This window comes from Syzygium oleosum, unplaced genomic scaffold (assembly GCF_021117445.2).
Source record: "Syzygium oleosum isolate NSW1041296 unplaced genomic scaffold, Sole_v2.1 Sole_v2.02, whole genome shotgun sequence".
Classification (NCBI taxonomy): Eukaryota; Viridiplantae; Streptophyta; class Magnoliopsida; order Myrtales; family Myrtaceae; genus Syzygium; species Syzygium oleosum.
In genome coordinates, this window is record NW_026607486.1 from 12,897,659 (window position 1) to 12,921,861 (window position 24,203).

The 24,203-nt window shown below is 41.0% G+C and overlaps 5 protein-coding genes across 8 annotated transcripts; 3 read left to right on the plus strand and 2 right to left on the minus strand.

Annotated features, from left to right (window-relative positions):
* The first annotated feature begins 1,472 nt into the window (after positions 1–1,472).
* Positions 1,473–6,146, plus strand: LOC115681897 (sialyltransferase-like protein 1). 3 transcript variants are annotated; one of them, XM_030605998.2, is made up of 11 exons: positions 1,473–1,688; positions 1,820–1,896; positions 2,226–2,312; positions 2,400–2,477; positions 2,558–2,649; positions 2,750–2,951; positions 3,299–3,389; positions 3,910–3,968; positions 4,227–4,375; positions 5,069–5,150; positions 5,239–6,146. In XM_030605998.2, exons 1-11 carry the CDS (start codon positions 1,553–1,555, stop codon positions 5,629–5,631), a joined length of 1,446 nt encoding a protein of 481 aa, XP_030461858.1. In that variant the 5' UTR covers positions 1,473–1,552; the 3' UTR covers positions 5,632–6,146. The 3 variants fall into 3 exon arrangements, with proteins under 3 accessions (XP_030461858.1, XP_056164589.1, XP_056164588.1); XM_056308614.1 differs by lacking the exon at positions 5,239–6,146 and having other exon boundaries at positions 5,069–5,156; XM_056308613.1 differs by lacking the exons at positions 1,473–1,688; positions 1,820–1,896 and having other exon boundaries at positions 2,249–2,312; positions 2,551–2,649.
* Positions 6,147–6,647: 501 nt separating this feature from the next.
* On the plus strand, positions 6,648–7,603 carry LOC115681787 (light-regulated protein, chloroplastic-like). The gene is made up of 3 exons (XM_030605860.2): positions 6,648–6,881; positions 7,035–7,193; positions 7,290–7,603. Exons 1-3 carry the CDS (start codon positions 6,703–6,705, stop codon positions 7,363–7,365), a joined length of 414 nt encoding a protein of 137 aa, XP_030461720.1. The 5' UTR covers positions 6,648–6,702; the 3' UTR covers positions 7,366–7,603.
* Positions 7,604–11,187: 3,584 nt separating this feature from the next.
* Positions 11,188–18,353, plus strand: LOC115681831 (uncharacterized). Of its 2 annotated transcripts, XM_056306381.1 has the most exons (6): positions 11,188–11,313; positions 11,449–11,596; positions 12,346–12,662; positions 13,265–13,581; positions 14,181–14,514; positions 15,269–18,353. In XM_056306381.1, the coding sequence occupies exon 6, from the start codon at positions 15,289–15,291 to the stop codon at positions 17,620–17,622; it is 2,334 nt and encodes a 777-aa protein (XP_056162356.1). In that variant the 5' UTR covers positions 11,188–11,313; positions 11,449–11,596; positions 12,346–12,662; positions 13,265–13,581; positions 14,181–14,514; positions 15,269–15,288; the 3' UTR covers positions 17,623–18,353. The 2 variants fall into 2 exon arrangements, with proteins under 2 accessions (XP_056162356.1, XP_030461764.1); XM_030605904.2 differs by lacking the exons at positions 11,188–11,313; positions 11,449–11,596 and adding an exon at positions 11,764–11,787.
* Positions 18,354–19,286: 933 nt separating this feature from the next.
* On the minus strand, positions 19,287–21,146 carry LOC115681832 (pentatricopeptide repeat-containing protein At5g15300-like). The gene has a single exon (XM_030605910.2). The coding sequence runs from the start codon at positions 21,015–21,017 to the stop codon at positions 19,365–19,367; it is 1,653 nt and encodes a 550-aa protein (XP_030461770.1). The 5' UTR covers positions 21,018–21,146; the 3' UTR covers positions 19,287–19,364.
* Positions 21,147–23,075: 1,929 nt separating this feature from the next.
* LOC115681912 (protein PXR1) lies at positions 23,076–23,811 on the minus strand. The gene has a single exon (XM_030606020.2). The coding sequence runs from the start codon at positions 23,769–23,771 to the stop codon at positions 23,193–23,195; it is 579 nt and encodes a 192-aa protein (XP_030461880.1). The 5' UTR covers positions 23,772–23,811; the 3' UTR covers positions 23,076–23,192.
* Positions 23,812–24,203: the final 392 nt, after the last annotated feature.

Below are 24,203 nucleotides of genomic sequence, written 5' to 3' on the forward strand. Positions count from 1 at the left end.
AAAAACCACCCTTAGGTCGTCGATGTGTTACGGCCGTTAAAAGACCATCGACATAGTCAGTACTGTCCCTTAGCCAAGTTGATGCTCAAGTGTCTGATCACAATAGTTTACGTAGGATGCACATGATCAACCATGGGCATATGTACGAAATCCAATTCCATGTTGGTAAATCTTTAATATGGTCGGTAAATGTTAAACGCCACTGGTTACAAAAAAAAAAAAAAAAAAGAACTTATAACTTGCTTATCCGATCACGCATTAGTAATCTACTAATAGGTCCTGACAAGTACCAATATTTATATATATTTTGAAAAATTATCAGCAATTTTTATCATTTTCATGGCTTTTTTTTTTTTTTGGTCAGACATTTTCATGGCTTTCGAACGCCTGGGGACGTACTATTTTTGCAAAGTTAGTGACCTAAACTTGATTGGTGTGCCAACAATTATCACATTATTAATAATGTATCAACATGTGTTTTTATGGCTCAACAACGCCTTGAAAGTTACTAGCATTCATATGAAATTACCAGACCTTAATTTGTTTTGAGTATCAACATTTGTCACACGAAAATTCCAAGTATTTTTAGTCACTTACCAACTTTTTATCTTGATTGATTTTGAAAAGTACAAACACTTCTTTATACTTCCAAGATTATCAATTAATATAATAGTCTACCAACGTTTATTTTTGTGATTTACCAACTCTTTTGAAATTAACAATTTTTATCCAAAATTACCAACCTTAATTTAACTGATGTACCAACACATTAGTCACATTAAGTTATCGACTAATTTTAATCACTATCAACTAAGTTAAATGTCGAATAGAGCTTCTAGCTAAGTACAAATTCCAAAAAAATGACAAAAACAAGACCTATCAGATGTGTACTTAGAAGCTCTATTCAACATTCAACTTGGTTGTTCTTACACAGCATAATGTTTGATCCAGGCTAGCAAAATTACATGTTCCAAACATCTGTTTTTTAGTTCGTCTTTCAAATGCTCAAGCAAATGCTTAATGTTTCTCATGTCATCTTCAAGTATTTCAGGTAGAACCTTCGTCATAGAACAAGGCACGCCGCTTGTCAGCAAACACCAAGAAAAAAAAAAAATCAAACCTTTTATCCTCACAATTACAGTAGGGCCCGTGTTTATCTCTTGTTGATTTCGATAATTTCATGGCAGCATCCTGACCACAATTACACCTTTCAATTTGAAAGGTTAATCCATTCCAAATGCTCTCACTCACACCGGATAGATGAAGACAACACACACCTGCACGTTAACACTGATTTTTCTTGGAATCCAATTGTTGAAGTGAAAATGAAAGTACAACTAAGCAATCTTTGAACTAACAAAGCAGCACCAGAAAAGTAGGCAGCTCTCTCACCGGAGAAATTGTTCGGTGGTCCGGCCCGGCCCGGCCCGGCCCGATTGCTGACGTGGCCGCCAAGCGTAACACATTTCCCCCCGACAAGAAGAGAAACAGCTATTTCCCGTTTCCACCGGTCTCTCCCCCTCTCGCGTGGTGGTGGGCGGCGAAGGAGGAGATGAGACACCACCGAGCACCGTCGTCGTCGTCTTCATCCTCCGGCAACGGCAGGAGGTTCGCGGTGCCGCATCTGGTCTGCGTCGCCGCATTCCTCTGCCTCCTCGTCTTCGTTGCTCAATCTTCCTTCTTCGCAGGTCGCCGCCCTTCCGTTCCCGCTACCCTGAGATTGAAAGCTCGTGCTGCTCGATCCCACTTGCTCATTTCGATCTCCCCCTCTTCATCTCTTTGTCTTCTTTCCTTTACTCTCTTTTTGGGTTTTTTTCAGGCGAACAGGATACGGATCTCGACGGAGAGCAAGTTCGGGTCTTGTCCGATTTTCAGTCCGGCGTGCGACAATGCGTGGTTGGTCCCCAATGCCCTTTTTCGAACGATCCCCGTTTCGCATCTCTCTGAATTCGCGTGACCATTTCGAAGCTGTTGCGGTGAACATTTCGCAATTGCGGTTGCTAAGCTTTGGCTTAGGTGACGTTGGTAGATCGGTCGCGTTCTTGTTATCTGGGTTGGGGAGGGAATTCTGTCCCTTTCTGGTTGATATTGCGAAGTTAGCCGTTACTTGTAGCTTGGCGTTTATAGCATGCGTGCGCTTTGCACTGCATATGCGCAGTGGGTTTTGATGAATCCTTACAGTGCTAGATTATGCTCGGTGCTGAGTCATGGATTCTCTAATATAGGCTAAGAGAGGGCTTGGACTTTCCGCACGCATAATTGATCACTGCAACTTAGTCCTGAAGTTCCCAGAAGGCACCAACAGTACTTGGGTCAGATCCCTCTCTCCTTCTTATTTAAGTCTTTATCCTGACGTTTTGTTATTCTGAGCGGCTGATCTTTTTAGTCTTTGATTACAGTACAATGATCAGTTTAAAATCTTTGAGCCCTTGGAGTACAAGTATGATGTTTGTGAGGCCATCTTACTGTGGGAACAGGTCAGTACCATCGTACTTTTGTCTGGGTTACCGATATATTTTTTGGGGAGATAATTTGAGCTAATGTGTCTAGGGTGCAGTATCGTAACATGACTACCGTGCTGACTAGAGAATATCTTGATGCTCGGCCAGACGGGTGGCTGGAATATGCGGCAAAAAGAATAGCACAACTGTAAAATATCCTTCTTACTGTCGTTTTTCCCATTCATCTGTTATAGTTTAATTCCGGAATGCTTGGCGGCTGCTAACTCATGCTCATCGACTGGTTCTAGGGGTGCTGATAAATGCTACAATCGAACTCTTTGTGAGGAGCATCTAAATATGATTCTACCGTCAAATCCTCCCTTTCACCCCCGACAGTTTCACAGATGTGCTGTTGTCGGAAACTCTGGAGATTTGTTGAAGACGGAGTTTGGAAAAGAGATTGATAGTCATGATGCTGTGATTAGAGAAAATGAGGCTCCTGTTAATGAGGTACATGAGCTATGATGCTTCCTGTCATTATGTATGAAACTTTATAATGACTAAAGGACTGAGTTTTTTTGTTGCCTTTTCTCATTTGAAGAAACATGCATTTACTTTCTTGTCTGTTTTTTTTTTTTGGGTTTTCATGCCGAATTTATTGTATAAGCTATGTGGTTGTTAACTCTGTTTCTCCCTCGCATGAATTTTATATATTGAGTGGTATTTGTGAAGTGGATGCTTTATTCCTAGTTCTTGCCTAGTACATTCCTGTTGATTAGATTGTTGCAAGCAAATGGGGTTGTTCTTATTCTGGCTTCCTTTTTTGGCCGTCTATTCTGGCTTCTCACTTAATACAGAAATATGCCAAATATGTTGGCATGAAAAGGGATTTCCGCCTCGTGGTTCGTGGTGGTGCTCGAAACATGATTACCATACTGAATGGGTCTGGTATGTTCTGATCTTTTGGAACAAAGTAGAAACTTGTCAAATCATGGTTTTCCCCAAGTACTTGTTTTCCTAGTTATAGACCAATTTCTTGATACGTAATCGACAAAATCAAAGCTGTATCTGCTTTCAGTTCTCAGTCTCATTACACTTAACTTTTTTCATCTGTTCCCTTCTTTTAATGGTACAATAAATTGAATTAGGGAAATTTTGCGGACACCCACTCTACCGTAATTTGATGGACATCCCCCTCTTTTTCAATTAATTTTTTTTTGCATTTACTGTTGAAGGTGAGAGGCTGACCCCCAAAATTGTTGACAGCAAAAAGGGGTTGACCCTCTCGAAAAGGGGTCAGACCTTCACCTCTAATGGGGGTGTAACCTTTAAAGGAGGTTTTTGATGAGTAGGGCATGTTGATTGAGTTTCAATATAGTAAGGAGTTGTTTCTGAAATATTTGTCTGAATCATGCATTGTTAATGAAGATTCCCTGCGTTTGTCATTACTCCTAGTCTTCTCCTGCAGATGACGAGGTACTCATAATCAAAAGTTTGACTCATCGAGACTTCAATGCAATGATAAAGGTGAGCATTTTGTTCATGTATTGCATTTCCTTGGTCAACTAATAAACTAATTGAACAAATCCCGATGGCTAGTTTCTATGCTTTTTGCATGAAGCTCCCATGCCCGCGGCTGCCTTGTGCTTATTCGTGATCCAGTTTAGCATGTTCACCACTAAATGCTTTCCCTAAACCAATGGACTGTTAACCTTGTCAATCAAGTCTTTGAGAATCAGCTGTCTCTTCATCAATGTAGTTACCTTTTTATTATATCATACGCAGAAAGTTCCAAATCCTGTCTATCTGTTCCAAGGGATTGTGTTGCGCAGAGGAGCAAAGGGGACTGGAATGAAGTCTATTGAGCTAGCACTTTCTATGTGCGATATTGTTGACATATATGGTTTCACTGTTGATCCAGGTTATACAGAATGGTTAGTTCTATTCTTACTCATAATGTTAGCTTTCTTGGATGTTTTTTTATAATACCCAACTCTAGTAATGTATTTAGTATTTTGATTGTATGATTATGTGCACTGGTCATGTTCTTTTCGTTATTTTTCTTTTAGCTTCTATATCTGATGGCTACTGATCACAAAAGAGAGAGATTTTTTAACTAGATTGTAAGCTTGAGTTGGACTGGCTTAGGAGTAGGAGCTGGGATTGCATGGGACATTTAAATTTTTTTTATCACAATTGTGCAAAGTCATTCTACTTATCTTCAATTCCCTTTTCTTATACTGCTTGTGACGATCTTTTCAACTATGTGATTCCTCCTATTGTGAAATTGTATGCAATTAACTGCATAGATGCTTACTCTTGTTATGACTAAGTTGGTAGCGGATCTTTTAATATGTTTTGTTGAGGATCAGGGATGTGCTTCCAGTTTGATCTGGGATAAGCCAAAAAAAAAAAATGTTTAGTACTTTTTGTAGTGACTTTGCAGAAAGTTTATGATGGAAATGATTTGAATAGATGGTAAGTACCTAGAACATTACCATCGCCATCAAAACGCCATCATTTTCTTCTCCTAAATGAACTTCAAATTTACCTATTCACTTTAATTGGGTGGAGAAAAATTGTAGATCCATTTGTGCTGCTGATCAATTTTCAAACCTTTCTTGCAGGACTCGTTATTTCTCTGAACCGAAGAAAGGTCATAATCCACTTCAAGGGCGGGCTTATTATCAGCTATTAGAGTGCCTTGGTGTATGAATTAGATTTTGAGTTGATTATCTCATGTAATTGTTAGAAAATTTCTTCTTCACGGTTTATCTAACTTGGTTTGTCTTGTCAGGTTATAAGAATCCATTCTCCCATGAGGGCCAAAATGAAGCAAGATTGGTCAGATGTGCCTAATCGCAATATGATAAGGAGTGCTCATGCGGCTGCATTGCGCTTAAAGAGGAGTCAAGCTGGTCAGAGTGGTGGACAGGGACAGTTTGGTAGTTGTAAGGTTTGGGGCAATGCAGACCCTAAAAACAATGGGCGGGTCTCTGGTTCTTCAGACATGAGTGATGTCAGGAAATATTCGAATTACAGCAAATGGGAACTCATGCCTTTAGAGAAGCTAAGGAAGGAAGCACGAGATTATTTTATCCAAATGGAAGGTGTATCCCTGTACAAAATGGATGGCAACAAGTTGGATGATCTTGTCTGTGTGCGGCACACTCTAAGATCGGAGGCATGATTGATACCGTTTGGTGACTTCATATTGGTTTACTGGGAGATTTCACTTGATTAGTCATCTCCCAATGTCATGTTTCGGTAAATGTGGTTGCAAGTGCAATGCTCCGCCTTTAGTGTGCAATTTTGAGGTATGATGAGCATCTGCACTTTTGACATGCTTTGCTCTCGGGTTTTCTACATCAGAAGAAACCAAGAGAATACACCATCACTTGTTGCTTCGTGCGATATCTCCACCTTTAAATGATTGAGGAAATATACATGAACAGAAGCCAAATCTTCATGCAGCTTTGTTCAAGTTCTGATCAAGTTGAGTTCGTACTTCATTCCTTGTGGATTCTTATGTTAGCCGGGTGTTAGGATCTGGATGGCATCGCTTGAGATGCAGTTTTGTCCTGATCTTTTGCCACTTTGTATCTATGTTGTCACTGAGTGTGCTGAAGCTTTTTGATGACATTCAAGTGCTATGAGCACTAAATGATACAAATAACAGAAAACATACAGAATCTTAGGAGCTAATTAGGACTTTTATACTTTCTGATAATTAATGAAGCTTACGCGTCATTATGGATCAGTTGATGGAAATCGTGGTAGTGTGAAGCGTCTCCTTTGCATGTTTTCTGAGCTTATCATTTGGAGGAAGCAGTGATTATCAAAGAATATTTATCATGACAAAGTCTAGCTTGAACCGTCGATGAGGCGGCATTTCACATTTTCCCCAAATGTAATCGTCTCCGTCGGCTATACTAGCTAATAGTATGCCACTACCATGCAACTTCAACATCACTGATCAAGTCCCCGCTACTTGTGCCGGCAATTTGTATCTTCCTCAAGATTTTTCTGGAGTGGCAATAGAGAAATTTCTGAGCCATTCGTAAATATCTCCGAAACGATTGGAACTTGCTAAAGTTTCTCCATCTCTCAAAAAGTATCTTTGGCAAAGGGTCATACCTTATCCAGAGTTCTCAAATATCTTCACTTTCCAACATCCTATCCATCCCCTATAAATTGGGATTCAATCTCTCTATGATTACACAAAATTCATCATCAGATCTCACAACACTCGACATTCAAGATGCAAGCAGCTTCGTTCCTCGCACCACCCCTCCTTCCGGTGACCCCATCCAAGAACCTCTCTAAGCCCTTAGCTTTGCCTTCCAAGCTCTCATCTTCAGTCTCATCTCGAGTCTCCCCGGTAAAAGCTTCTCCGGAGGCCTATGAAGCTGCGACAGTCGATTACAGCTCCACAATCTCGTACGACACCGATTTTCATTTATTGTTTCAATTGAATTACCATTTTTTGAAATTCCTAATGTCTACATAGAAGTGTCTCTTAAAAAGTGAATGCGTGAAAAGAGTAGACAGAGTTAGTAAGTGTAACTTAACAAAACATGTGGTCATTGACAGAGTCTTCCCAGCAGAAGCCTGTGAAACCATCGGTGGTGAAGCATGCTCGGCAGACATATACCCCGAAGTGAAGCTCAATCCGGAGGCCCAAATCAACACGGAGATGCAGGCCGCAGAGGCCTTCGAGAGGGAGTATCTCGAATACAGCGGGCCGAAAACGTAAAGCCCCCAATATATTGTTTATAGTGCCACCGGGCAAAATTCCAGTAATTTTTCTGAGAAAAATCCGTGAACTTCTTTCGATTTCTTGTACAGGGTTTTCCCAGCAGAGGCTTGCGACGATCTCGGCGGCGAGTTCTGCGAACGTCCATACCAGAGAGGTGTTTACTAGAATCAATCATGAGGGCCAAACTCTGCAACAAAAGAGGGAGTTCCGAATCGTGGATATATATGTGTGTAGATAGTTACTGTGATGTATGGGTGTAAAGAACATACTAAATCGTCGGGGCTTCTATCGCGCTGCGGGGTTAAAAGTATGGACATTTCTTGTGGGTTGTTTCGCCGGTTTCGTGGCGTGTAAACCTAGAATTCTCACGACTTATCGAATCGAATTCGCTGACATGGAAGGAGGATTTGCCGGGCTTTTTGTCTCTCAATTTTTGCTATGTAATTTATTTGCTCTTGTATAGCATATGGTGCCTTCCTTTGCTTTGTGGTATACCAAGGTTGATGTAGGCATGAGGATTGAACTTTGATATGACAAACTAGAGCCATTCAAAAGCATGGGAAACACGATCTGCAGTCAACTAATTCACCTTCAATGGGCTAAAAATAAGATTCGATCTAAGAGCATTGGAAGACTGACATGAAGTGAAATTAATGCAGTAGGCTCATGAGTTAGTATGATTGCTCTAGAAAAATTCTACTTTCTATATCCACCCTAAAAGCTCATTGATTGAGAACGGAAGTTATTAACACTAAAACATTATATATATATCGAGATAATTATCACTTGAAATTATTGACACATCAGATTATCCGGCGTCCTTTAGCATGGAACTATAGTACAACCCTTCATGTAAATTGAGTGGTTACGGTTAAAAAGGCCTCAACTTCCATTACGAAAGTCACAAGGCGAGATAAATCATACATTTAGCTACGGAAATGATGAAAGATGGCATTCATTATCCTTGCACTCTCCAAGAGCACTATTATATGGTTTTTTTCTTAAAACAAGATTAGCACTCAGACAGTTCAATTGACTCAACAATCTGAAACAAATTCAACCTACACCAAGCACTAATGTTAATAGTATCAACAAGAGAAATCATCACTTGGTAGCTAGGGATCCAAAGATGGCATCGATCACCTATCCTTGAAGTGCAACCATTCATAAAACCGCCACCTTAATTGGAACTTTCAAGAATCCTAAACTTCTCTTATTACAAAAAAGAAGAAGAAGAAGAAGAAGACAATAAAAGGTATATTTTCATGATATTGAAAAACAATGAGCAAAGGTTGACACGGTATACGAAAATTTGAAAATATAAAATTGTAGCATATAAAGTTTTTTTTTAAAGAAAAACCTGCATACGAATTCACTAAAAAATGATTGGACTCCCAGGCCCCATTTGGACATTGGAAGTAGAGCCAGTGGAATGAGAATGAGATCTTTGTTGCCTTAATCGGTCGTGTTTGGCAGCATATCATATGTGAAATGACCTACTTCCTAGTTTCCCCAGGATGGGATTATTTCCACCTCTATATGATTAAATCCACCTCGTTTTCATTAATGAGGTAAAATTACCATCAGTTATTCAATTGCAATTTAAAGTAGCGGCCCCAAAATTATATACTTTCCATCATTTTCAATTTTTTTTTATTTCTACGTAGGATTTAGTTGCCATAGTTAATAATATCACGTGGTTCGTTTTGTTTTTCATTGTGGGCACGCCTTGTATATTAGAGGCACCGTATTTTCTATTTTGCTAGGTTTTACCTATGTAGAAATTAGCTTTGACGAATAAAGAAATTTCGAAGAAATCTAATTCTTTACTACCCTGCTGAGCAAATTTATAGATTTATTGTCAAGTAGAATCTAAAAGAATTTTTACATAAACAACTTTTTATCACAATCGCATGTTTTTAATAAGATAGCTGGATGAAACAAAATGAAACCCTCTTGGAAGATTTTCTAAAATATAATCACAATTACATTCCTCAACATGAAACTTTCAATGATGAATATAAACTAAATCAAAGCTTTGCACAGAAAAAGACTAGTGAAATTTCATTCATTTTGGATTGACAAAAATCAATATAATCCGTGGAGTGTTTACAATTTTTTTTTCCATAATGCCTCAATGTGCATAACTTTTTCACATCGATGGTTGTAGTATATTTCTAGATACTCCTATAATATCTTACATGCTCGGTATAATAGTGTCTCGACAATAATAGGAAAAAACACAAATTCTTTGATATAATAAATAGAGAGATCTGATATTCTTTTTAGACTAATGAAATTAAATAATAAAAAACTCACTAGGAAAGTGAGCTTTTGACATAGGTGGAACGAAGAATAAATCAGTTGTCGCCAACATAATGATGAAGCAGAATAGACTCGATTTTTATTTCCAAAATAACAGTAAATTTGAATCTGATGGAAAATCATAAAAGGAAAGATATCTGAGTTAAAGAAAAATGTGCAAATATGGAAACCATTAAGGCAGATTTTGTCCATTTAAACAAAAAGGAGTGGATTTGGCCATCTAGGGGTGAAAATGGTCCCACCCTTTTCACTAATTTGGAGAATTGGGAATAATATGATGGTCATTGGCATAAATGAGTAAATCAACATACAGGGTAACTTCATGAAATCCACGAATAATTGAGGCTCCTATTTGGAAAGTTACCATAAGAAGAAAGTTTCACATGGGAAATGCAAATCATACATCTAATAATTGCCAAAGTTTTATAGCAACTTACAACTTGAAAATTTGAACCTTATTTAAAACATAAAATGTTACCAAGCAGAGTAATTTAGAGGTTAATTATTAGTATTCCCATTTTGTATTTTTGGTTTCGATTCCTTTCAATCTATTTCATTGGGTCATTAATGTTTACCAAATAAGACCCCCAAAGGTAGACCAAATCTGATAATTGCCAAAGTTTTATAGCAACTTACAACTTGAAAATTGGAACCTTATGTAAAACATAAAATGTTACCAAGCACAATAATTCAGAGGTTAATTATTATTATTCCCATTTTGTATTTTTTGTTTCGATTCCTTTCATTCTATTTCATTATGTCATTGATATTTACCAAATAAGACCCCAAAGGTATACCTAGTCTTGAGTTGAATTTTTTTTTACTCAACGATAATCTAATTACCCAGTTGACTCTACCAGCAGGCTCAAGAGAGTCTTGCCCTAGCTCGCTTATCACATGAAAAAATCTTAGTTTATTATCTTTTGTTGTATAGGAAAGTATCGGCTTGGATGGAAACAGCCAAATTGATAGGGCATACATTAGGCCACTTGCTAAGCAATTTCGATATTCGAGCATGGTCGACCGATTGAACAAGGCTGAATGACCGAAAGTTTGTCATTAGACCCGCTCAAAAAACGGGCAAAGTCGTAGGATCCATGCATGTCTGCGACACGATAACGATCATCGATAGGTATAATTTAATTTAAACGTATCAACTTAGATGGAGTTAGCTAAATTGATAGGGCATACATTAAGCCACTTGCTAAGCAATTTAATATCTGAGCATGATCGACCGATTCAATAAGACTCGACGATTGAAATTTGTCATTAGACCTGCTCAAATGACGGGCAAAGTCAAAGAATCCATGCAAATGTCTGCTACACGATAGCGATCGTCGACGTGCACCGTTTTCAGTAACAGCTCCGATCGTAAAACGAGGCATTATGGTTTTTAAAGATATTCAACAAATAGTTCAACATCCGCAACACATCCAACGCAACATCGGCTTCTCTCGGTGTCGAGGCGCCACTGTTTTAAAAGTCCATACATGTAATTTACAGCATTTTACAGCACAGTTACAATTCAGTCACGGGCCCGAGCCATGGCAAACGGGCTCGTGGATGTTTTCTTCCCCGATGACTCGCTTACTCAAATTGGCGGGGGGGCGAGAAGTGTTATAAATTTTCTCATTTCTCATCAGAAAAAATATGAGATATAGTTTTGAAGGTTTACAGGGACAAGACCTAGAGAGGGAGGGAGGTGATCGCCTGCGTCGCTCTTCTCCATCTCGCCCGTGTTCTTGCCGTGCCCATCTCTCTGATCTCCCTCGTGAGCAAATGACGACGGTAAACTTCATCACCTGGTTCTGCTTCCTTCCTCTCTGTTGTGTAGAGGCGTGGTCGCTCGTCACTCTCTTTTCACAGGTTCTGTAATCTGGGTTCTGATTCTCCCCTGCTGTTCTTGAATCTTTTTCTGACCAGACAAGCGGCGATCCTTAACCTTTTACTAGAGACGTGTGTGGATTGATGCGTTAATGATCCGGGCACGCCACGACATCCGTGCGCTTCGTCGACCAGCTCGGGGCGTGTTTGAAAAGTTGTGACCTTTGACAAGAAAAACGGAACCCCGGTTCGGCTTTTCTCTGGTTTCTCTTGAAATCCGCATGTGAGGAAAAAGGAATAAATTGGTAATGGAGGTGTGGCCCTGGTGGCTTTGAGAACTCGAAACTCGACATCAAGCAACTGCTGCCTGTTGTTATTGTTAAACCTGGATTCCTGTTGTGAAGTGTTGGGATAGAAATGCTCTGTATGTGTTCACTGGTGGGCTGCTTCTAGGGTTTCTATTGATGTCAGCAATTCGAGTGAATTATCTGACAAATGGGGTCTCTTTGCTAAGTTGGTTTAGGGATGAATTCACGTTGGTCATGATTATGGTCTTGTTATTGCGGTTTTTGTTATGCCGCCACGGTCTGTGTTTGCTTAGTTTTCATGTGAAGTAAGCATTAGCTAAGTTGCCCGTTACGAGGTTCGGTGTAATTCAGTTCGTTCGTAGTTAAGGTAACGCCGTAGACTCCTTAGTCGATATGCACGCTTTGAGTTTGTGACTTTTGCCATGTCATTAATATTCTCGTTATTGCCGCGGCTCATAGTCCTAAAATGTGGATTCCGCTTTAATGGCTCCTATGTTTCATTTATGTTTCGTAGACTTTATATTGGTAGTTCGATCTGCACGTGCGAGTTACGTAAAATTCTTAGTATTCTTTTTTGCGTCAAGTGCTTATTAAGGTACATTTTTTTCTTGAAAAGTGTTCCCCAAATCCTTCTGCAAGTATGACAATGGTAACTCATCCTCTGCTTCTCTCCTTCTCTTTGTTGCAGGCGTTGCTTGTTACTCTTTTGAAGGTTGTGTATTCTGGTTCTGATTCTCCGGCTCTTCTCGAATCTTTGTGACAGACAAGCATTGATCTTTAACCTTTACTAGAGACGTGTCAATTGGTTCATACATCCACGCGCTTCCTCAACAAGCCAAGGGCATATTGAAATGTTGTGACTTTTGACAAGAAAAACGGAGCCCTGGTTTGGCTTTTTTGTTTTTGGGATTTGCATGAGGAAAAGAATAAGTTGGCGATGGTGGTCTGGACATGCTGGCTTTGAGAACCCGAAACTCGACATCAAGCAACTGCTCTTATTATTAGGTAAACTCAATTCTTGTTGTATAGTGTTGGGCTAGTTTGCTTTGCGTGTTCCATGGTCTGCTTCTAGGGCTTCAATTGATGCAAGCAATTCGAGTGAATTTTCTGACAAATGGTTCTCTTTGCTAAGTTGATTTAGGGATGAATTCGTATTGGTCATGATTAATGGTCTTGTTGTTGTGGTTTTGGCTACATCGTTATGGTCCGTGTTTGCTTAGTTTTCATGTGAAATAAGCTTTAGCTAAGTTGACCGTTTCAAGGTTCAGTGTAATTCAGTTCGTTCCTAGTTAAGGTAACGACGTAGACTCCTTAGTCGATATGCATGCTTGAGTTTGTGACTTTTACCATGTCATTAATATTCTCATTATTGACGCGGCTCATATTCCTGAAATGTGGATCCCGCTCTAATGGCTCCTATTTTTCATTTATATTTTGTAGACTTTATATTGGTAGTTCAATCTGCACGCGTTTAAATTCTGAGTGTTCTTTTTGCATTAAGTGCTTTTTAAGGTACATTTTTTTACTTGAAACGTGTTGCCCAAATCCTTCTGCAAGTATGGCAATGGCAACTCATCCTTTTCTTCTCTTCCTTCTCTTTGTTGCAGGTGTTGCTTGTTACTCTTTTGAAGGTTGTGTATTCTGGTTCTGATTCTCCGGCTCTTCTCGAATCTTTGTGACAGACAAGCATTGATCTTTAACCTTTACTAGAGACGTGTCAATTGGTTCATACATCCACGCGCTTCCTCGATGAGCTTAGGGCATATTGAAATGTTGTGACTTTTGACAAGAAAAACGACGCCCCAGTTTGGCTTTTTTTGGGGGGGGATTTACGTGAGGAAAAGAATAAGTTCATGATGGAGGTCTGGACATTGTGACTTTGAGAACTCGAAAATCGATATCAAGCAACTGCTCCTATTATTAGGTAAGCTCAAATTCTCGTTGTAAAGTGTTGGGCTAGTTTGTTTGCATTTTCAATGGTCTGCTTCTAGGGCTTTTATTGATGCAAGCAATTCCAGTGAATTTTCTGACTAATGGTTCTCTTTGCTAAGTTGATTTAGGGATGAGTCCGTATCGGTTATTAATTGTCTTGTTATTCGGTTTTGGTTACATCGCCATGGTTCGTGTTTGTTTAGTTTTCATGCAAAGTAAGCATAAACTAAGTTACCCGTTAAGAGGTTCAGTTTAATTCAGTTTCTTCGGTTAGGGTAACGCCATAGACTCCTTAATCGATATGCATGCTCTGAGTTTGTGACTTTTGCCATATGATATTATTGTTGTTGTCCCAGCTCATATTCCTAAAAAGTGGAACCTGCTCTAGTAGCTCCTATGTTTCATTCATGTTTTGTAGACTTTTAATTAGTAGTTCAATCTGCTCTTGCGAGTTTTTTTAATTCTGAGTATTCATTTTGTGTTAAGTGCTTTTTAAGGTACATTTTTTACTTGATACTTGTTGCCCAAATCCTTCTGCGAGTATGGCAATATTAACTCATCCTCTGTGTCTCTTCTTTCTCTTTGTTGCAGGCGTTGCTTATCACTATTTAACTGTAAAATCTGGTTCTGATTCTCCTGCTCTTCTTGAATCTTTCTGACCAGACAAGCGTTCTGATCTTTAAAACTTTTACTAGAGACAGGTCAATTGGTTTGTTAATGGTCCAATACGTCACATATCCATACACTTCCTCAACGAGCTGAGGGCATGTTTAAGTGCTGCAACTTTTGACAAGAAAAACAAAGCCCAGTTTTGGCTTTTCTTTTGGGATTCACTTGACGAAAAGAATAAAATGGTAATGGAGGTCTGCAAGTGGTGGCTTTGAGCACTCGAAGCTTGACATCAAGCAACTGCTCCTATTATTAGGTAAACACGAATTCTTGTTGTATAGTGTCGGGCTAATTTTCTTTGTGTGCTCACTTGTGGCTGCTTCTAGGGTTTCTATTGACGCAAGCAATTCGAGTGAGTTTTCTGAAAAATGGGTTTTATTTTGCTAAGTTGATTTACAAATGTATTCATATCGGTCATGATTAATAGTCTGGCTATTGCCGTTTTGTTTACGTCGCCATGGTCTATGTTTGCTTAGTTTTCGTGTGAAGTAAGCATAAGCTAAGTTGCCTTTACAGGGTTCAATGTAAATCAGTTCCTTCCTAGTTAAGGTAAGCCATAGACTCCTTCATTGATATGCATGCTATGATGTTGTGACTTTTGCCATGTCATTAATGTTCTTGTTATTGTCTTGGCTCTGGATCCCACTCTAATAGCTCCGATGTATCATATATGTTTTGTAGACTTTCTATTGGTAGTTCGATCTGCAAGTGTGAGTTTTGTAAAATTCTGAGTATTTTTCGTGTTAAGTACTTTTTAAGGTAGATTTTGACTTGATACATGTTGCCCAAGTCTTCTTGCTGGTGATGCCGATTAGTTGACTTAACGTCGCGGGGTCAATTGAATCTGTTCAATTAATTGGTTGGCTTCGTTGAGATATTTGGGAACTGCGAAAGATATTTCAGTAGTTTACTAGACAATTACGTAAAATCTTCTATATCCCCCTTCCCTCCTCTCTCTTCCCCAACTAAATCGTAAGAAGACACACAAAAATTGATCGCTTTGTTTACAGGCTTTGTGTAGGTAGGGCGAATGGAATGCAATAAAGATGAGGCTACAAGGGCCAAAGAAATTTCTGAGACAAAGTTCATAGCAAGGGACATGGCAGGGGCAAAAAAGTTTGCTTTGAAGGCCCGAAGTCTTTATCCAGGACTCGAAGGCATGACCCAAATGTTAGCGACGCTTGATGTGTATGTTTCCGCAGAGAACAAAGTCAATGGGGAGCCAGATTGGTACGGTGTGCTCGGTGTGGTTCCGACAGCTGATGAAGAGACAGTGAGGAGACAATATAGGAAGCTTGCTCTCATGCTGCATCCTGATAAGAACAAGTCTATTGGAGCAGAAGGGGCTTTTAAACTGATATCACAGGCCTGGAGTTTGCTATCAGATAAGGTTAGGAGGGTAGCATATGACCAGAAGAGATTTGCAAAAACCTTCCAAAAGGTTCCTAAATCGACCGGAGCTTCATCAGCAACTCCAAGGGCCAATAGTTTTTACAATTTCGATAAGACCACGAATACAACTGCTACGACGAATACATCTGCTAAGAGTCATAGGACTACGGATCGAGCACGGCACTCTTCCCAGAAGACAAAGCCAAATACGTTTTGGACAGTTTGTCACCGCTGCAAAATGCAATACGAGTATCTCAGAGTTTATCTCAATCACAACCTGCTATGTCCCAACTGCCAGAAGCCCTTTTTTGCAATAGAAATAGCTCCACCACCATCTGATGGAACTACGTCGTCGACACCCTGGAACTTTTCCCAGCAGCAGCAGTCCTCAAATCAAGTGAGTAGCAAGGACACAATGAACTCAGGCAGGAGTAATGCGCCTTCTTCCGGTACTGGAGTGGGGGGATTCAGTGGTCATGATTCATACATGCAAAACAACGCCCACTGGAGTCCATTCTCAAGAACAAGTAGTGCTTCAACCGCTGCCCAAGCTGCGAGTGTGGTGCAACAGGCATATGAGAAAGTGAAGAGAGAGCGAGAGGAGGCTCAGGCAGCAACAAAAAGAGAAGAGGCTCTTCGGAGGAAGCAAGTCTCCAGAAAGAACAGCGGCATGTCATCGACTGGTTACACTGGTGCTGTAAAGAGAAGAAAAGGTATGGATGATCTCGGTGGCAGCAACCATGGGAGGGACGTTACCAATCAAATGGGAATGGCAATTGGTGGTGCGGGTGCACCTTTTTCCAAACAAGCAAACTTTGGAGCAGTTTCTGTTAATGGCTTTACAAGGCCTAATGCTACAAGGGAAATGACTGAGCTTCAAGTTCACAAAATACTGATTATGAAGGCCCGGAGAGAAATTCAGAAGAACATAGATTCGGCAACTATAGCTAAAACTGCAGGCAAGGGGGAGAGGAACGGGAATGATGATAAAACTAGTGAGTCAGTGGGAAAAGTTCCTGTAGATGGCGGCACTAATGATAAAACCAAGTCGAGAGAGTCTGTGGATCCAAAGAAAGAATATTCTGCCGCTAAGTCCTTCCCAGGCATTCCAAGTACAGATGGTGGAACTTCGCAGACGCTGTCAATGACTGTCCTGGATCCAGATTTCCATGATTTCGATAAAGACCGGACAGAAAAATCATTTAGAGAAAACCATGTTTGGGCAGTGTATGACGATGATGATGGGATGCCTAGATTTTATGCCCTGATTCAGAAAGTGATTTCCTTAAATCCATTCAAGATGCGCATTAGCTGGCTTAATTCCAAGACTAACAGTGAATTAGGCCCCTTAAATTGGGTTGCTTCTGGTTTCTCAAAAACTTGTGGAGATTTCAGAGTGGGAAAATATGAGATTCATGACTCGCCCAATGCCTTCTCTCACAAGGTCCGGTGGACCAAAGGTGTGCGTGGTGTTATACGCATATTTCCAAGAAAGGGTGATGTTTGGGCTCTCTATAGAAATTGGTCCCCTAATTGGAACGAGCTGACTGCAGATGAGATAATACATAAGTATGACATGGTGGAGGTGCTAGAAGACTATGATGAAGAACAAGGCGTACTTGTCATCCCATTGGTGAAAGTTGCCGGATTCAGGGCAGTGTTTCACCGGCATCTGGACCTCAGGGAAATCAGAAGGATTCCGAGAGAAGAGATGTTCCGATTTTCACATCAGGTTCCCTCATACATGCTTACTGGTCACGAAGCTCCCAATGCTCCCAAGGGATGCCTTGAACTGGACCCTGCTGCCACCCCCTTGGACCTTCTTCAGGTTATAGCAGATGTTAAAGCGGAGGAGATTGAAGAGAATGATGAAACAGAAACTTTTCATACCAAGACATCTGAGGCTGAAATAACTGTTGAACCTGTTCTAAGTGCTGTGGATGCTCAGGATATAGCAAATATGGAGATTTGACGGAGCACCTGACAAGTGGCAGAAAGACTTGCTTGTTTTTTCTATGAACCAGGTGCCAGGGCGCTGTATTGTTTGGTCTGATGTGCATACAAAGTAAGTGCTAAATCGAGCTACTTGCTTCCTTGACCAACTACAAGCAAGAACTACCGTAACTGACTGCAGTTGCACCTGGAGGTGCACAACTGTCTTGTAATGAGCCCAGCTCCTAAACTATGAGCCACTTGGTTTTAGTTTAGTTGGGGTCATCTGTGTCCGTTCACTTACTCATGGAAGCTCAGTGGTAGGTGCTTTTTTCTCAAATTCAGTTTTTCGGAACAAAGTAAGATTGATATCTTCCTTCAAAGCCTTTATATTTCAGCAGGCTCTAGTTGGAGCTGATCCTTGACTCTAGTTGTTTACAATGCATGTATACATCTCCTCAACAAGCCAAGTGTATCTAAATTTTCCCCCCTTTTTTGGGATAGGTAAGATAGGGGAGGGGAAAGAGACGAATTGAACTCTTGAGATCTCTTGGATCTTGGTAAGGTGGACCAAGAATAGGCCAAGCTATTGTTCCTGTGTATTTTAGAGATGTTGTGACTTCAAAAAAAAAATGTAGTCAACGAGGCGTCAATGTCATGTCTGAATGCTGATTATTTATGTCTCTACTGTTAGAGAATGTGGAATTTGTTTCATTCGTTTCTGTTTTGCATCAACAAGAGAACATCTCAATGGGACAGCAATTTCTCTTACTTCTCATGTACAGTCTCTTCTTCCGAAAGCCTTTGAACTATGACTACATATACTTGCATTTATGATATGGCAGTGGTTCAGTTGTTGGCTTCTGATGTTTTTTCTTGGTAAAAGATGCATCGCCTTTTGATGATAGTTTAATGGTTGGATTGAGACTGACCAGTAGGGCGGAGTAGCAGCAGCTATGGCAGTCATTCTTGAAATATTGTTGGCCTAGTTAGAACTGAAGTTGGCATGCGAGGTTTGATGCTGAACGTTGTGTAAATTTTTTTCCCGGGCCACATTCATGCGTCTTGCTAATTGGAATGTGGCCAGGCTTGAAAAAAAACTTAGCCAAGAGGTGCTGCGCCATAAACCACTACCAAGGAAGGAAAGGACTCTTTATGATGAACGACACCTTAACTGCATAAACTAGACCCATTAAAAATGACCACTTGGTTTTGTGTTCCTCCAGTTCATCTGTTACCGATAGTGATTCTTCCGTCGTCCTAACTTGATTACATGACGGCTAAGAAAGATAATGCTACTTTTGGGGTGGTTGGAAGGAACTGCTATCGATATCCTCTGACAATCTTCTGGGAGGAAGAATTCAGAGACACTTTGGGTCTCTCTGAACTTCTGCCTCGCATCAACATGCTTGGGTCGCCATGTGCGTATCGGACTTGTTCCTATTTTTTGTGAGCTCAAAAGTGTGGAGATCAATGGATTGCGGAGTAAGTTTGAGCTAGCTCTGATGCTGACTGTCGTCACCAATTTCCCCAATTTTAATCGCCTTTATCATTTACTTTGCGGCTTTAACAAGCAATCTGCTAATGGAACTATGCTGGACAAAAACTAGCCATTCGATCTTGTTGGAACCTAGATGAAAATGAGTTTCTTCCCCCATTGTTTGCAGAAGCGAGTAATGCAGTTCGCCGGCTCAGTAGTATTCCTTCGAGTGGAAAGAAAGAACTCAAATTCAGACTGGAATTAAAATTGGTAGCTTGCTCGCTTCAGAAAAGTAAAATTCTTTATCCTCTCCCAACTCCATATGCTTTGTTTCTGGAGCCCAACCTAGGCTTTGAATCGAACAAATAGTACATGAGTGCTTTGCCATCTCCTTCGGTGAGGCTATACCCAGCTTCTTTCCTCACTCCCCTGTCGCCCATGGATTTCCTCACCTTCTCGACGCCATCCCACTCCCCTTTCAAAGCGTAGAGGTTAGAAAGCAAAATGTAGTCACCGCTCTGGTCATGTCTCATAGACAGCAGCTTCTCGTTTGCAAGTTTTCCTAACTCAACGTTTCCATGAACTCTACAAGCCCCTAGCAGAGTCCTCCAAATGATGGCATTAGGTGCTATCTCCATTGATTGAATGAACTCGAATGCTTCGTCCAGTAGCCCAGCACGTCCTAGCATATCCACCATACACCCACAGTGCCTTGTGTTTGGCTCAATATTGTATCTATCTCTCATCATATTGAAATATCGACGACCCTCTTCAACTTTGCCAGCATGACTACATGCAACTAGAACTCCGACCATGGTTATCTCGTTCGGCTTGATTTCCAACCTCTGCATCTCCCTAAACAGATTAATAGAATTCTCGGCATGGCCATGAAAAGCCAAACCTCCTATAATCGAATTCCATGACGATACGTCTTTTTCTCTCATGCTATGGAATACTGCAAACGCCCTTTCGATGCTACCACACTTGGCATACATGTCTATGAGTGCGTTTTCAAGTAGCACACCCAAATCTCCTAAACACAACTCCAAAAGCGAATGGTGCATCTTTTGCCCAACCTCCAAATCTCCCATTTCTGCACAAGCAGACAACAGGCTCAACATTGTCACTTCATCCGGCTTCTCTCCCACTCTTCTCATCTCCTCAAACATCCCCAACGCCTGCTCATTACCCCCACAAAGCACGTAACCAGCGATCATCGCATTCCACGTCACGACATCCCTCTCCGGAGCCTGGTCAAAAAGCTTCCTCGCAGTTTCCATCTCCCCTCTCTTTGCATAGCCCGTAATCATCACGTTCCAAGAAACCAGATCCTTCACAGGCATATCATCAAATAGCTGCCGAGCGACACGTAGCTCCCCTCTCCTAGCATACCCGGCTGTCAGTGCCGACCAGGCCACGACATCCCTCTTCGCCGAGCCCTCAAAGTAATATCTCGCGATGCCCAGTGCGCCACAGTTAGCATGAAAATAGATAAGGGTGTTCCTCACGAACGTGTTAGACTCAAAACCAAACTTAATAATCCTCCCATGGATGCCGAAACCCGTCTTGACACGAGAAAGCTTAGTGCAAGCCTTGAGCACAAACGGGAACGTGAAATCATCCGGCTTCACGAACCGGCCCTCCATCTGGGAATAGAGGCGGACGGCATCGGAAGGGTTTAGGCTCTGAGCCGCGCCTCTTATCACGGTGTTCCACATGAAGAGATCCGGTTCAGCAATTTGAGCGAACACCCGGAGGGCATAGCCGATGGTGCCCGAGACGGCGATCGCGCCGGCGAAGACGAGCTCCCGCAGAGCCGCGCGGTTCGAATTGAAGCCTCTGACGACGAGGGAAGCCTGGATCTGCTTCAACGCGCGGAGGTCCGTGCAGTTTCGCCACAGGCTCGACCGTTGGTGGCGGTTGGAGCTCCGGTCGTTGGTTCTTTTCCTGATCATTACATGAAGCACTCCCCTGTGTTTGTTCTGACAAGAACAGAGTTCGCTTCTTCACTGTCCCGTTTCTTTAAACGGAAAGCATCCATATCACTGATTCAATCGACAAGAATTGCTTGCCACCAAGAATTAAAAATAATTAATCAAATAAAAAAATGCGTATTTTTTTATCGTATTATGTGTAATCGATAAGCCAACTTATATGCATCCAAATTTGAAGAAATTATTACTTCTAAACATATATGAAGTCGGGCCAAATCGCGTAATTTTCGGTATAATTCGACTAGGTACCGAGGCGAACCAATTCTAATTTCGTGGTAATTCACTTGAAATACCTTGAATCAAATTATGAAATAATTGATGGGCATTCCAAGTAGAATCAAACGGCGAATTCACTACTGCAATTGGAATCGAAAAGATAATTCGTGATAAAATTAGTCCATTCCAAAGGAGCACACATGACGATCTGATCTTCCAATATAATAAAGGGTAATCACGCTAGTAGTTCTTGAACTTTTGCTTCCTATTTAATGTCATCTCTAAACTATTTTTTTTTGTCAATGTTGTCTCTAAAATTTGAAATAAAGTGGTTTATTGTGGTCCTTCCGTTAAAATCATTGACGCAATATATTGATGCAGACTAAATATTTCAAGACTTATCTTTGTTTTTGTTTCATTCCAGACTTTATTTAATTGTCTAGTTTAGTCCCTAAAGTGTTTTTTTATTCTCTCAATTGCACCGAGTAAAATTTAGGTTTAACCCACAAAAAAAAAGTTTAAAAATTAGGTTACAACATCACACCCAAATGTAACCCCTTATTTAATAAGATTACACAACACAAAACATTTAAGATATGAATATATACAAATGTTTACTTGTGTTTACATGTTGTAATCATTTATAGACAAACATGTCATGTTAACACAAAGAACATTTTAAATTACTTAAGTACACGAGTTCAAACGCGTCATAAATAAGTACAAAATCGATTCATACCCGATATATTTATTATTCGTTAGGATTAAGTTTACACGAGCAATAAATTCGTGCAGTGTGTTTGCTCTGTCAATTGAGTTGTGTCGAAAATTACTAGTCTTACTTAAGGGTTATCGAGGTTTATCAAATCTTATAGATCATTTGATGACTCTCGTCATTCTCAAAACGAAGGCCATAAGAGAGAGAGGGAGCCAAAACATAATAGTTTAATGATGAAATTGAACAAACAAATAAAGTTCAAACTTTAATGGCCACATTGAATGAAATTAGAAAGATCACAATAATACTTGTAGTGTGCATGTCTTGTTAATGAATTGTGTCGATAATTGCTAGAGGTATGATCAGAGGCTGAGCATCAAGCATTTCGTCAAAGAGACCATCTCAGGAGGCTCTAACATCCCGGTTCTGTGCATCACAATCCCTCACCAGAGATTGAAAATGAGGTTACACCCACTGCACTCTTTTGCATATTTCAACACTCCAGTCAGCTGATATCAATGAACATTCAAACCCAGTGAAATCACCAAACAACATGGAGACTTCAAGAGGGCAAGATTATGAAATGAACACGATCCTGAGATATATCTTCTCATCCCTCACCAGAAACTGAAAATGGGGTTAAACCCATTACACCTGTTGCAGATTTCATGACTCCAATCAGCTGATATCAATCAGATTCGTATTCAGCGAATCACCCAAAGAACATGGAGACTTCAAGAAGGCAAGATTATGGGATAAACACGATCCTGTTCGATCTTCTCATCCCTCACCAGAAACTGAAAATGGGGTTCAACCCATTACACTCTCTGCAGATTTCAAGACTCCAATCAGCCGATATCAATCCGGTTCGAAGTGAAACACCAAAGAACATGAAGACTTAAAGAAGGCAAGATCATGAGATAATCATGATCCTGAATCGATCTTGTCATTCCTAACTAGAGATCGGACACGAGGTTGAACCCATTACAGCCTGCTGATTTCACCACTCCAATCGGCTGATATCAATCGGATTTAAGCCCAAGGAATCACCAAAGAACATGAAGACTTAAAAGAAGGCAAGATCAAGAGATGAACGTGACCTTAATCTCATTCAAAACTTCATTTTCTTATACATAAAACGACACAAACTGCAAAATTATGAGCCCAAAAAAGTTACGCTGGAAAAAAGAACACAGAAAGCATCACTTCTTGACCATCTCGTCAGGGACGACCTTGAGCAGCTTCCTCTGCTTCGACTTGGCGAGCTTCTTCAGCGTCTTCGGGTTGGTGATCTTCTGGAGCTTCGTCCCCGACCTCAGTATGTTCTCCTTCTTCTTCTTCTCCCTCTCCTCCCTCTTCCTCCTCTTCTCCGCCTTGTTCGCCCTTATCGTCTCCTTCAGCTCCGCCATCCTCTCCCTGTACGCCCTCTTTATCTCCTTCTGCCTCTCCCTCTCCTCGAAGCTCGTCCCCTTCACGCTCGCCCGCGCCGCCGACGCCCGCTGCCTCCGCGGCTGCTTCCACTTCCGCCCCGACACCCTCCCCGCGATCACCCCGTCGTAGGTCGGCCCCCCGAAGGAGAACGCCGGGGCGGCGGTCGGCCGGTCGGGGTCCTCCAGCGAGGGGATCGCCGTCCGCTTCGACGGCGGGGGGCGGGCCTCGTCGATCTCCATGGCGGCGCCGTCATCGGCGGCCGCGGCGGAGGATTGGGACTCGCGCTTGCGCTTGTAGGTCTTGCCGCCGAAGCCCTCGTCGAGCGAGCGAAAGTCGATCGTGCACGCCATGGGAGAAGAAGAAGAAGGAGGCTTCGAGGTAGAGAGTCAAAACCCTAGCGATTGCTGTTGGGGGTGGGTTTTCTAGGGTTTAGAGATGTGCCGCTTTTTTTTTTATCAAAGAAATTGCAAATTGGCCCTTGAAGTTTTGATTTATTTCGATTTGGCCAAGATGCTGATAAATTATTGAGATAAGTGCATTGAAAGTCCTAAAAATTGTCAGGAAAGTACAATTAAGTCCCCAAACTTTTAAAAAGTGCAAACGAGTCCTCACAAGTCAAAAGTTGTCATGAATGTGCAATCGAAAGACTTGACTGGATAAATTTGACAAGTTTTAGGGCTCAAGTGCGCTTTCGTGATAAGTTTTAGGATTTTCAATGCATTTATCCTGAGTTATTAATAGGATTAATGCAAATCATACTGTGAGTTGTTGATACTTTCAAA

Bases quoted from the DNA above. Each gene is read 5' to 3' on its own strand.
- LOC115681831 (XM_056306381.1), top strand. From the start codon at position 15,289: ATGGAATGCAATAAAGATGAGGCTACAAGGGCCAAAGAAATTTCTGAG.
- LOC115681832 (XM_030605910.2), bottom strand. From the start codon at position 21,017: ATGATCAGGAAAAGAACCAACGACCGGAGCTCCAACCGCCACCAACGG.
- LOC115681897 (XM_030605998.2), top strand. From the start codon at position 1,553: ATGAGACACCACCGAGCACCGTCGTCGTCGTCTTCATCCTCCGGCAAC. The intron at 2,650-2,749 runs GTAAAATATCCT...GACTGGTTCTAG, and splicing joins GCAAAAAGAATAGCACAACT to GGGTGCTGATAAATGCTACA. The intron at 5,151-5,238 runs GTATGAATTAGA...TTGTCTTGTCAG, and splicing joins AGCTATTAGAGTGCCTTGGT to GTTATAAGAATCCATTCTCC.
- LOC115681912 (XM_030606020.2), bottom strand. From the start codon at position 23,771: ATGGCGTGCACGATCGACTTTCGCTCGCTCGACGAGGGCTTCGGCGGC.
- LOC115681787 (XM_030605860.2), top strand. From the start codon at position 6,703: ATGCAAGCAGCTTCGTTCCTCGCACCACCCCTCCTTCCGGTGACCCCA. The intron at 6,882-7,034 runs GTACGACACCGA...GGTCATTGACAG, and splicing joins GATTACAGCTCCACAATCTC to AGTCTTCCCAGCAGAAGCCT. The intron at 7,194-7,289 runs GTAAAGCCCCCA...TTTCTTGTACAG, and splicing joins GAATACAGCGGGCCGAAAAC to GGTTTTCCCAGCAGAGGCTT.